The following is a 13928-nucleotide window of genomic DNA, read 5'->3' on the forward strand; positions in this document are numbered from 1 at the left end:
CACCTACTGGATACAGAGAACCACATCAACAGAAAGGAAAATGCTAAACAGATTTGCAATCTCAAAGCCAATTGGGAACTCTTCCGAGAACAGCTCATCAGTAGAGTCCAACATGATAGAAGGGGCAAACCAGACAGGAGGGCCAAAAAATAAGAGAGGACCCAGACGAACTGCAACAGATAATAACAAACATTATAACCGAGGTAGCTAAAGTCGCCATAAAAAGAAAAACACCTTCGAGCAAGGCCATGCCCTGGTAGACCCCAGAACTGCAACGACAAAGGAGATTAGTCCAACAAAAAAAGGAAGGAATATCAGAGAGCACGGAGATCGTGGCTGCCTGCTGAGGTCACTTACCTGTGCCGACAATATACAGTACTGAGAAATATTTATACTAAGAGTATAAAGAAAGTAAAAAATCCTCCAGGGAATGAATGGTCTCAACTAAAGGGAATGAATGGTCTCAACTAAAGGTAATGACCGCTCCCCAACTCCTGGGGAGCGGTCTACAAGATCACAACAAATAAATTCCCCAGGGGGGAAATAACCACAGCAATTATAACACTGCAATGCACCCTCACCACAACATGGGATGACTCAGTGGCCAACATTTTGAACACCATTATAAAAGACCCACTGAATATACTGACAGAAGACCACACACAGGCAAACGACACCTATAATACCCAACAAATGGAGCCACCAATTACCATGGATGAGCTACAGGAAGCCACAACACAAATGCACAAGAAATGCTCTGGCCCTGACCTCCTGGACCCAGAACTCGTTAAGAGGGCAGTGGAGGACATACTGGAACCCCTGTTACACCTCTTCAACTGCTGCCTCAGCGTGGGCCGCTTCCCAACCAGCTGAAAAACAGCGCATTTCAAGCTCATCCTGAAAAACCCAACTAAACCACCTGAACAACCAAACTCTTACCATCCCATAGCGCTGTTGTCAACACAAAGTAAACTTCTGGAGAGAATACTATATCGAAGAATACTCAGCAACTACCTGCATGCACTGGAGTATGCAGGTAGTGGCACAAACAGTGTATGCAGAAACCTGCATACACTGGAGATCCCCCAACCAAAACGAACTCAATTCTGCTGAGAGAAGCACTCAACATCAGATGGCCACCCCAGATAAAAGTAAGGGGAAGCACAATCACACTAGCAAAGCAGATGAAATACCCAGGCATTTCAGGAGAAAATAAGCAGCTCTAGTAGTCAGAGTAACATGCAGAGACTGGGGAATAAACAAAAGAACATTATCCCTCTACTATAAAGCAATTTTCGTCCCAATATGAGACCCAGTATGGTATGGCAAAGCAAGAACCGCTGTAAATAAAAGAATCCACGAAACAATACAGCGAAAAATACTCCTCACCATCTCCAGGGCATGTAACAGGGTGAGTACCTGCGCACTGCAGGTCCTGGCGGGAACTCTACCTCTGGAATTGGAGGTGCCTGCCAAGATGTAGGTTGATGTACAACCTGGCAAAGGGAACACTGATCACGTTTGACACTTTTACACTGGACTCTACAAACAACCACAGAACGGAAAAACAGAAAATCATGGAACACCTAAAAGAAACTTGGCAGAGATGGCAAGAGACAACCAAGGGCAAAGTCACACAGAAATGTATACCCTACATAGACAAGACCTATTGAAATGCCCCCAAATGGTTCTACCCGGGATTGAACACCACCTTCCTTCTGATGGGCCATGGGCCCTTTAACGCAAAACTGAATGCACTCGGACTGACCAAGGACCCAACTTGCACCTGTGACAATATGGAGACCTGGCAACATATCATGCACAAATGTGAATGCTATGAGGAACAAAGATCAGTACTCATCACCAGAATAAAGTTCAAACCAAAAGACACTGAGCATCACCTCCTGGATTCGAAAGACGAGTACACCGCATTCAGCCGCTATGCCCAGGACATATTTAACAGAAGGAGAATGGAAATCACAATCTGAGACAACTAATAAGGAAACATCCGAATAGAAGAACTCCACTGAAACTAACCAAGGAGGAGACATTCAAGACTACAGCATGGACATACAAAAATGGAAATACTGTATGACTACAACCGATCAGAGGAAATTACCAACAAAGATACCTCTCCATTCATGACCTGGTGCAAAAGGCCAGGACTGATGCTCTTGCAAACTGACCAGAGTCTCCGCACTCCTTTCCCTGACCCTATAAGATGAACACGAGACTAGTGTCTCACTAGTCTCGTGTTCATCTTATAGCAAATTGCCAACTGAGTTTCTGTAAGCATTAATTTAAATGTCATTCTAGATTAATTTAAATATATTTATATTTAGAGAACTACTTTATCATTCAATAATGCTATTTGGCGATCAAGTTTTTTTTACCAAACCTGAAATGAATATGGTTCAGAAAAAAAAAGTAACCTAGTTCCTCGTGCAGCACAAAGATTTTTGGTTCAAGATTAATAATTGAAACTTTCTCTACTTTCTAAGTTTTGTTTCAGCCGGTGAGTTAATAATTATTGACACAATAATTAATAATTTACTAGTTATTAATTGTTAATTAATGAGACCGGCAGTTTGGAGAAATTCAAAGGTCAGCTAGATAGTTATCCATGAGATGATGGAAACACAAGTTATTTTCTTTTGGATATGTTTATTTTTATTATTTATTTATATATTTTATTTTTTCAACTGGGTTGCCAGTTTTGTTATTTTTGTTGTTATTTGGTTTTTTAGGAGCATTAGCAACTAAGGCCATATTGCTCCGGGGATATGCGGTGGTCATTCCCTGACCTTTCCCCATCCTCCGTATTTGGCGATCACGGGCTTGAACCCAGGTCTAATCAAGAAGCACGTGCTTGCCAGTTTTGTCTCTGTCCGCTCATTCATGCAAGGTAGATTGCTTTCTATCTCCTAATTTCTCAACTAAAGCTAGAGTTCCCCAAAGGCAGTGATATAGTCTTTCATCCAACATTTTAAATCCAGTAGGACATCTCACTAATTGGAAATATCACCCACAGTTTTTCTAATGACATTACACTATATTTTACTCAAATGCTTGATAAAGCTTGCTTTGCACAAACAGTAGCTACCTTTCAAATAACTTCACTCCACTACCTGTTACACAAATGCACAGCTTCTATTGCAGGTCTTTTCTACAGTTATTTCTAATTCTTCTGAATTAGCATCTGCAATTTACCTCCTTTTCAACAAGTTAAAATGTCATCCAGTTAATCCAGTTAAACAAGCTAAAACATCATCCAGTTAATTCACAATTTAGCTCCAAACCCAAAAACATTAGTCTCGAAACAGTTTGAGAACAATATCAATAATAATCTTCTGTATTCTCAACCTACACAAGTAATAGATTACTACATGTTCCAATATCCTTTCAGGTTTCGATTAAAATGAAAAATAAATAAATAAATAAACTGAAAATAAATTTAAAAAAATATATTTCCAGTAAAATGTGCCAAAAATCAGTAGAAGGTTTTTCGGTAAGCTATACACTGTAATAAATATTGCTGATTTTAGCCTGAGACAGACACAGGTCAGAGGAGTTTACAAGGTAGAAATACAATAATGTTACTGTATTAGTAGTTACATGAGCATAAACCACTGTCAGCTGAAATGCATGTACCACCTTAATCCTGTGTTACGACTACACTATATCAGGCCTTAACACCAATGTTGGGTCTATACACATATTTAAGTTTTTTTGTTTTTTTTCTCAATTATATGACAGTTTATTAGTGTTCCAACAGTTTTTACAGCAGAGTGTAAATGCTGAATGGAAGTCTGCCAGCTTTCCTTCTCGATATATGTAATTTCATGACTTGGAGTATAATATTTAAAATGACAGAGTTCTTCATGAAAGTTAAAACAAACACTGCCTTAAACAAATAGATACCAGCTTAATTTTAATTAATTCAGCACTTATACTTGATTTCATAAATAATTTGAAAATCAGAAAAGTAAAAATAAATTATTGCAACTCATGAAATATATTTAATTTTTATTACTAGATAAATTAGAGTTTAATGGCTTGCAGTTTAAAGTAGAAAGGGTTGACACATACACTTCACATCGGGGTCCATAATAACCAGTTTTGCAGTTACAACTTATTTCCAATCCACTAGGTGAAACTTCACAGTTCATAGCAAAGCTGCAATTAAAATAAGTTTCTGAGATTAAGAAAGAAATAACTGTTCCATAGGTAAATGATCTCAATATAACATTTTATACCATGAAAAAAAAAAAGAAAAAAAAAAAAGCTGTTTAACATTTGCTATATATAAAGCCAAGGGAAGAACCAATCTATACAGTTTTAACTAGACCAGTGTTTCTCAACCTTTTGGAAACTACAGACTCCTAGAAAAAAATTAAAGAATGTGGACTTTTGTTTTAGATGAAATTTTGTTGAAAAAAAAAAAAATTCCATAAAATAAATAAAAGAGTAAACTTAGTGTGATACAAAAATAAATATGAAATTTATTAAATTTTCCTTTTGGAAACAGTAAGTCAATGTAGAAATGAAAAAAATAAAATAAAATGATGTAATTAAGAAATATTTCAACTCAGGTTATTAATAAATTGAAATAGTTCTACAATACAATGCCATTCTGTGTCAGATTTCACTTTCAACCACCTGGGAACACTGTTACCACTCCAGTGACAGTAGTTGGGTTTAGGCTCTTTAGAAATGACTACATTTGTTCATATAGTCAATCAAAGTAACTAATATCACTTTTAATCAGATAACATCACTAAGCAGGCAAATCTATTATTCATTAAAAACTCAAGGCACTGCTGTGACCAGTTTTGGAACTAAACCAAGTACATCAAGTCCCTATCTGGCAGAGTAGGGCAACAAGATTATACATTAATAATGGGTCCTCTTACCAAGAGAGGCTTAAGTTCTGCAAATTGCAGCAGCTGGAGACTAGGCACCTGCGAGGTGATCTGATTAAGGTGTATAAGGCCTTGAATGGGTTGAGCATGGTGAATTCTGATGGGATTCTTCCGCTTGCTGAGATTATGAACCTAAGGGGGCATAAATTAAAATTGAGAAAAGACAGCTGTAGAATAGATGTGTGGAAATTTGCCTTTAGCCATTACTTCTATTGTGTTTTTCAACTCGTCTTCATTTTCCACTAGTGCTGCTATATCATCTGCAATATGCATCTCACATTGCACCTGTACTCCTCCTATATTTATTCCTTTGGTTTTACACTTCACTTTCTCTAGAGTGTCCTCCATATACAAGTTAAATAGTAATCATGATAATGCACACCCTTTTGCCTAACTCCTTTTCTTATCTTGGCTATTACTTCATTCTTTTGAAATTCAATTTTTGTTGTTTGATTTACATATAATATTTTGATGGCTCGTTGATCTCTCCAATCAAACTGGGCCTTCTTCATGACTGTGAAAAGCTTCTCCCAGAGAACACTGTCAAATGCGTTTTGTAGATTAATAAAAGCTGTGTGTGTGTGTGTGGTTTTTATTTATGATTATTCTTCTATCTACAATTGTGCATAGCGCTAAGATGGCTGCTCGTGTTCCTCTTCTATTTCGGAAACTAAACTGATCTTCCCTTAAAAACTGTTCTGTTTTCAGTTTAATTCTGTGTTTTAGTATTTTGGATGCGTGGCTAAGCAGACTGATGGTTCAGTAGTTTTTACACTCTGTCACATTTCCTCTTTTTGGCAATGTCACTGTTCAGCTTTGAAAAAAGTCATCCACATCTTTTCCTTCTTCATAGACTGCTTTTATGATATTGAACATTTCTTTCCTTGTTTCCTGTTTGTTTTTTTTTGTTTGTTTTTTTTAGTTTCCTGCTTTTTTTTTTAGCAATTCAGCTGGAATTTTATCTGTCCCTACTGCTTTTCCATTGGGGATCTCATTTAGAGCTCTTCTATATTCTAATATGTCTGGCCCCAGACAATCCTCTTTTACTTCATATTCAGCTTTCAAGGCTTCCTCACTTATTTGGTTTCCATCATCACTCTTTCCATATTATTCCTGTCTATTTCTAATCAGTAGTTTTCCATCTTTATTCTTATTGCTGTCCTTTTGTTTTAGGGTCTTGAGTATAAGTGGCAATCATCTTGTGTGCTATGTCAGTTTTTCCATTGTTTAAATTATCTTCAACTTCCTTGCATATTTCATCCATCCACTTTTCCTTTGCCATTCTGCATTCTTGGGTCACTTCATTTCTTAGTCTTCTGTACTGTTCTTGTCCTTCAGCTGTATTCTTCTTTCTGGCTTTGTTTATTTCTACATTCAGGTTGAGAATTTCACTTATTATCCATGGCTTTCTTGGTTGTAGTCTCATATGTCCAATTACATTGTTTACTGTATCTTCCAGAGTCTCTTTCATTATCTTCCATTCACTCTGGTCTTTTTTGTTTCAAGTACTGCATCTGTTTCTTTCTTAACCTCTTCTCTCACTTTATGTTCCTGTAATGGTCTCACATTCCACCTTTTCTTTGTTCTTTTATTTTCTTATGCCTTAGCTTGCATTTTGCAATAACTAGCGAGTGATCGCTTTCCATATCTGCTTTCGGATAACTGAAACAAGCTTTTAGTTGGTTTATTCAGTATCTCTTCTTCACTAGAACATAATCAATCTGGTATTGTTGTAGGTCTCCTAAGGCCTTCCAAGTGTAGCATCTTCTTTTTGGTAATCAAAAAGTGTGTTGCCAACGATTAATCCTTGTTGTTTACAAATGTCTAATAGTCTTTCTCCCCTTGTATTTTTTCTTCCAAGTGCAAATGGTCCTGTTTCTTCACATGCCCCTCCTTGTCCTACCACTGCAAAAAAAATCACCCATTATGATTAGATTTTCTTTATCTTTTACTATCCCTATTAGTTCTTATTAGTTCTTCCAGTTGTTCATACATGGTTTCTATTTAATCACCATCATAATTGCTTGTTGGCATATAGACTTCAATTAAATTTAAATCCACTGGGTTTGCTGCCACTGTTTCCATCAGTACTCTATCACTAAGATGATAGGTGTTTGTTACTTTTTTTCCCCATTCTTTTGCCAGCAGAAGTCCAACACCGTTTCTATCCCTCTGTCCACTACTGTATATAAATCTGTAGTCACTGCTCCATATGTCACCATTTCCCTGCCACCGAACTTCACTGACCCCCATGTGTTCCATAATGATTCATAGCAGGCATATGCAGTAATAAAAAAGTCACTGCCTTATACATTGTAATAATCACCTGTTTGTCCCTTCTGACAAAATTCTTATATATTGGCCTAGTTTATCCAGGCAGATATATAGGAATTTTGCTGGAGAAGCATACCTTGGTCTTGTAGTATCATATCCTGACTACTATTATTTACCAAGTTACTGAGGCCTTCAAACTTTAATATTTTATTTATTGCTTTGTATCAATTTGGTTAAGTTTATACCAAGTAATCAATCAAAGATTAATATTTTTGAAGTGCAAAATAAAAAAAAAAAAATTGAAGTCATTTATTCATGCAGATAAAAATGCAACTTAAATTTATTGTGACACTGTTGGGATCACCATTAAATGCAGCATACTTCCAGTTTATGTATAGTGTGCTTGGAAACATGTGCTTGTGAAAATAATAAAAATCAAATACTACAATAATTACATAATATCAGTTATGAGTTATGTGTATCAGACAATCGAAAAACCGAATTATGTACTAAAGAAAAAATTGGTTCCCTTAAGTGCATGCAAAGTTTTAAATGATCACAATATTTAGGGTGAAGAAATGAAATCATTTAGAGATTAAATATTGATGCATAATACACAACTTGCAATTAACTAGAAGAATGGCTGAACCCTTCAATAAATTTAAATTTGTGCAATGGAAAATTTGCTTCTTCAATGTACATCAGGTAGGACGCAATACAACATAAGTATAAAAATATTATTAATATGGAATTTAAATTGACCAAAATTTATTATTTATAGTGAGTTCGGTTTCTTTAAAATTTTCATTTTAGAATGGCAGACAGAGAAAATTAATGAGTGGCTTAACAGATCTTGTTATGGTTGGTGGTCAGTATTTTTTTAAATTTGTATTTGAAGAAAAGTACTCAGAAAATGCATAAACACAAAAATCACATAACTGAAAATCTTATGGTTTTATTTTTTTATTTTTTTTTTTGTTTCCCATTCTAGCACAAAATGGAAACATTGAAAGAATATTTTCTGAAATAAATACTGCAGTTGACAAGTTATAAAAGACTTTTTCCCATAATTTTTTAAAATTTTTATTTATTATTATTTTTTTAAGTATTAGTGTATTGTAGGAGTGGTTAAATCTATGGCATGTATACAATGTGCAACCCTTGTCAATGACGCAACTACCAATGTGGAGGAAGGGGTGAATTAAAAATCAGAAAGGAATACACAGTTTAAATCCCACGTTTACTGCCAAAAATATCAAACTCTAATTTCAATGTGATGGGAATCCACTGTACATATTTAACACTTTTTAGTGTCAATTTTTAGTGTCAGTTCTTATCAAAACTAAAGAACTAAAATGGTCTTGGGCAGGACACATAGCTCGAAGACATGATGACAGATGGACTAAGAAAATAACAGAATGGTATCCAAGAGGAGCTAGAAGAAAACCTGGAAGACAAAGGCGGAGATGGATAGATGAAATTCATGAGTTTGTGGGTAGTAAATGGATGGCCAGTGCTCAAAACAGAAGGAACTGGAAAGTTGCTGGAGAAGCCTTCATCCTGCAGTGGATTAAAAATGGCTGATGATGATGATGATGAGTGTCAATTTTAAGGAGCATGCACTCCTAGTGACATTGAATTAAAAGGACTAACATTTATTTGTTAACATATCTTCTTCTTCCAGTCTAGTAGCTCCCTGGAGTTGTTGTGGCCACCAACAAATTCCTCCAACTGCATCCGTCTTATGCTCTACGAGAACCAATGCAAAATTTCAATGCCCAGAAGTTTACTGATTCTATCCTTCCACCTAGTTATAAGTTTAAATCTGCTCCTCAATTTTGTCTTGCATTATATTTTTCTCAGAAAGTTTTATATCCTTGCTATGAATCCAAAAAATTTGAGTATTCTTCTGTTGATGCTATGAAGAAGATTTTCAGGCCTGCCAATTTTATTCAATACCAACTCATTTGTTCTTAAATCCACGTAAGAAATAAACAGTATTCTTCTGTAACACCACATTTCAAATGCCTCAATTTTCTTCCTGTCAACTCTTTTCAGATTCCATTGTACAGTGGTCTCCGACAGTTTTTAAATTCTGTACAGTGGGATAAACTGAGTTTGTTACCAACAGTAAATTCTAAGTGGGAAGCATTCAAGGAATTAATCGTGGATGCTACTAAAAGTTTCATACCTATTAAGAAATATTGTTCAAGGTTTAGGCCTAAATGGTTATCTAATGAACTAATGAGACTTGTAACAGAGAAGAAAAATGCATGGGATGCATATAAATTATCAAGTGAATCAGAAGCCTATGGCAGATATAAGCTAGTCTGTAATCAGGTCACAAAGGAGGTTAGGCAGGCGAAGGCAGATTACGAGAAATCCTTGGCAAAAGATGCTAAGAAAAACAGCAAGGATTTCTTTACTTACATAAACTCTAAAAGGAAGGGGACGAATCTGATTGGTCCAATTGACATTGATGGTTCGACTGTTTAATGATCCTGCTCAGATAGCAAACAAACTGAATCAGTATTTTGCATCTACATTCACACATGAGGAATTATTAAGGTTTGAAAATGGCAGAAGGTTATCAAATTGTAGGAGGATACTTAATGATTTTGTAATAACTGAGAGCAAAGTGGAGGAGAAATTGTTGAAGTTAAACATAAGAAAAGCACCTGGGGTGGATGGGATCTATCCAGTTATATTAAAGGAGGCTGCAAAGCAACTAAGCAAACCCTTAGCCATAATGATGAGAGCATCCTTGGACTCAGGGGAGGTTCCCACAGACTGGAGATATGCAAATATATCCCCAATTCACAAAGGGGGATCGAAGGGTGACACGAGTAATTACAGACCAGTTAGTTTAACTTCTGTTCCGGGTAAAATAATGGAGTCACTGGTTAAAGATGCATTGCAGGATCATCTAGACAAGACTGCAGCAATAATTCAGACACACCATGGGTTTTAGCATTAGCATTAGTAGAGGCATTTGATGCAAGAAAGCAAGCTTATGCAGCATCAGCCAAAAAAAAAAAAAAAACCCACTTCCACTTCACCCCTCTGTTCGTTCAAAATACCTGTCCAGCTGAGCCTTAAACTTATTTAGGCTATCAACCTCCACCACAAGGGATGGCAGTCTGTTCCACCAACCAACCACCCGCTGGCTAAAGGCAAATTTCCGCACGTCTATCCTACATCTGTCTTTTCTCAATTTGAATTTATGCCCTCTCAGGTGATTTTTCTGAGCTAGAGGAAGAATCCCATCAGCATTGAGCACGCTTAAACCATTCAAGGCTTTATACACCTCTATCAGATCACCTCGCTGGTGCCTAGTCTCCAGACACTGTAATTTGCAAAACTTAAGCCTTTCTTTGAAAGAGCACCCCTTTGTTCCATTCACTAATCTTGTTGCCCTTCTCTGTACTCATTCCAGCAGCTCTACATCCTTCCTGAAATGAGGCCTCCAGACCTGTATACCGTACTCTAGGTGTGGCCTGACCATTGCCTTATACAATGGAATAATCACCTCCTTATCCCTGCTGGAAAAATTCCTGTATATCATTGACAATACTCCATGAGCTACTCTTGCAGCCCGTCTGCACTGCTCAGAGAACTTCATATCTGCCTGCACAATCACCGCCAAGTCCCTTTCATTCTCTACCACTGTCAGTGTAGTACCACAGAGTTGATACGTTGCTCTGGGGTTGCTGTTTCCCATGTGTAGTACTTTACATTTGTCAATGTTAAACTTCATTTGCTACCTCTCAGCCCATCTGCTCAACCTTTCCAGATCCTGTTGCAGCAGCATAGTGTCAGTAGTGTCCTTGACAACCCTGCCAACCTTTGTATCATCTGCAAACTTGGACATTAAACTTGATATATCATCATCAATATCATTTATAAATACAGAAAACAATAATGGATCCAACACTGAGCCCTGAGGGACTCCACTAATAACATTAGTCCACGACGAGCAGTGTCCATTGATTACCACTCTCTGTCTTCTCCCCCTCAACCACCCCTTTATCCATAGCAGCAATTTGCCTCCAATGTCACACTGCTCCAATTTGTGTAGCAGTCTTCCATGTGCAACAGTATCAAAAGCCTTTCTAAGATCCAAGTATATAATATCAAAGTTATTCCCTGCATCCAGTTCTTTTGTGACTGCATCATAGTATCCAATCAAGTTGGTCAGGCAAGACTTCCCCTTAACAAAACCATGCTGTGTCTGAGCTATAACTGAAGTCTTGTCTAAATGATCCTGCAGTGCTTCTTTAACCAGTGCCTCCATTAATTTTCCTGGAACAGAAGTTAAGCTCACAGGTCTATAATTACTTGTGTCAGCCTTTGATCCTCCTTTGTGAATTGGGGTCACATTTGCACATTTCCAGTCTATGGGTACCTCCCCTGAGTCCAAGGAAGCTCTCATAATTATGGCTAAGGGTTTGCTTACTTCCTTTGCTGCCTCCTTTAATATAACTGGATAGATCCCATCCAACCCGGGTGCCTTTCTTGTGTTTATCTTCAACAGTTTCTCCTCCACTTTACTCCCAGTTATTTCAAGATTCTGTAGCTTACTGCTAGAGTTGAATACACCTCTGGCATTCCCCTTGCTGAATAACTCCTCATGTGTGAATGTCGATGCAAAATATTCATTTAGTTTGTTAGCTACCTGAGCAGGATCATCAACAGTTGACCCATCAATATCAAGTGGACCAATCTGATTCATCCCCTTCCTTTTAGAGTTTACATAAGTAAAGAACTCTTTGCTGTTTTTCTTTGCATCTCTTGCCAAGGATTTCTCGTAATCTGCCTTCGCCTGCCTAACCTCCTTTGTAACTTGGTTGCATATCAACTTGTATCTATCATAGGCTTCTGTGTCATGTGTTAATTTGTAAGTATCCCATGCATTTTTCTTCTCTGCCATATGCCTCATTAGTTCATCTGACATCCATTTTGGCCTAAACCTTGAACAATATTTCTTAGTTGGTATGTAAAGCCTAGTAGCTTCCAAGATAAGTTCTTTGAATGCTTCCCATTTTGAATTTGCTGTTGGTAACATCATCAGTTGGTCCCACTGTATAGAATTTAAATACTGTCTCAGTCCTTCGTAGTCGCCTTTACGGAAGCAATAACCCTTCCCTTTACCCCTAATGGTAGTTACCTCTTTGAGTAAATCCCACTTCAGCACACTGTGATCACTGCCACCTAGTGGTTCATTTATCTGCAGATTCTTAATGCATGAAGAATCACTGCTGATAATCAAATCAAGAGTATTACTCCCTCTAGTTGCCTCCCGAACATGCTGATGTAGAAAACAATAATCCAATAAATCCACAAAAGCCCTGCTAGTGTGTGAGTAACCAGCCCCCAAATTCCAGTCAATATCTGGGAAATTAAAATCTCCCATTATAAGACTCTCTGATTTACTGGCCCACTCTATTTCCCTGTACAGTTCCTTATTATACTCATCAGAGTCATTAGGCCTATAGCACACTCCTACTCTCAATTTTGATCTCCCAATGCTTATGTCACACCAAACTGACTCGACACTGCACTGTCCAGCGATGTCGACTGGCTTCACTTCCTTGGTTTTTATGTGTTTCTTAACTAATAGCATAACCCCCTCCCCCCTTCCTATCCTGTCTATCCTTTCTGTAGATGTTGTACTCCCCAAATTGCAGTTCTGCATCCCTTATATCTGTGTGACACCACGTCTCTGATATCCCAACAATATCTGCCTTTGATGTTTTGAGCAATACCTCAAATTCATCAAATTTATTTACTAAACTCCTAGCATTGGTGTACACGCAAGTATACCTGCACCTGTTTCTATTCTTAGCTACCCTAACACAACCCATGTGTTTACTTGTACCGCAATGGCTCCCAGAAGTCTCTGAAATACCATGCATCTTGTTTTTCAGGCTTCTGCTCATTCGAATAGAAGCAGTGCAAGAATCTCTTTCACCTCTGCCAGTGGCTACTGTCAATCTATTGGTTTTTGTCTCCCCCCAAGCTAGCAGTTTTCCGACCCACCTAACACTGCCTCGATAGCATCAGCAAATATTCTTGCACCCTTTCTATTTAAGTGTATCCCATCCCTGTAGAAGCAATCTCTCCTGTTAAAAAGTACAGTCCAGGCTGAAAAAAATTCTACCCCTTGAGCCTTGCACAATCTTTCCAGGGCCGAATTGATCGACAAGGCTCTCATCATATACTCCCTCCTATCGTGTCTGGGCAGAATTGCAGACACTTTCAAATTCAACCCTAATTCTCGGCTTTTGTTCAACAGTGACCTGTACTTGTTAAGTAATTCTGCCGGTCTCCTACTCTTAATATTATTAGTGCCAACGTGTACAACTATATCACCTTTTGTGCCCTTAAAAGATGATATTCGCTCTACAACGTCATCAACTTTTGCCCCTGGCAGACATACCCTGGTCCTGTTCCACCTATCTTTTTTACAAAGCATGTTCCCCGTTTCCCTGACAATAGAGTCACCAACAACTACTAGTTCCTTCAGGACCAGCGCATTCTGCCTTGGGGGTTGTCTCTGTGTCACGCGATGCCCAAGTGCAAGCTCTGGCGTTGATGTGGGCTGCTGACAGCTTGATGGGCCCCTCAATTTAGTTTCTTCGAGGGCATCCACCCTGTCCTTCAAGCTCTCATATAGGCCCACAAGAACGCCGAGTTGTTGCCTGATATCGATACACTCCTTGCATCGTGCAC

General features: G+C 37.9%; 1 protein-coding gene across 1 annotated transcript in view; it reads right to left on the reverse strand.

The window, feature by feature from the left end:
* LanA (laminin subunit alpha) overlaps positions 1 to 13928 on the reverse strand; it is a 1178005-nt gene that overhangs the window by 524127 nt on the left and 639950 nt on the right. Inside the window, exon 32 of the mRNA XM_090374120.1 lies at positions 4090 to 4176. Coding sequence (XP_090230246.1) covers positions 4090 to 4176 — 87 coding nt within the window. The remainder of the gene's footprint in view (positions 1 to 4089; positions 4177 to 13928) is intronic.

This window comes from Mastigoproctus giganteus, chromosome 5 (genome assembly GCF_048544385.1).
Source record: "Mastigoproctus giganteus isolate SK-2022 chromosome 5, ASM4854438v1, whole genome shotgun sequence".
Taxonomy (NCBI): Eukaryota; Metazoa; Arthropoda; class Arachnida; order Uropygi; family Thelyphonidae; genus Mastigoproctus; species Mastigoproctus giganteus.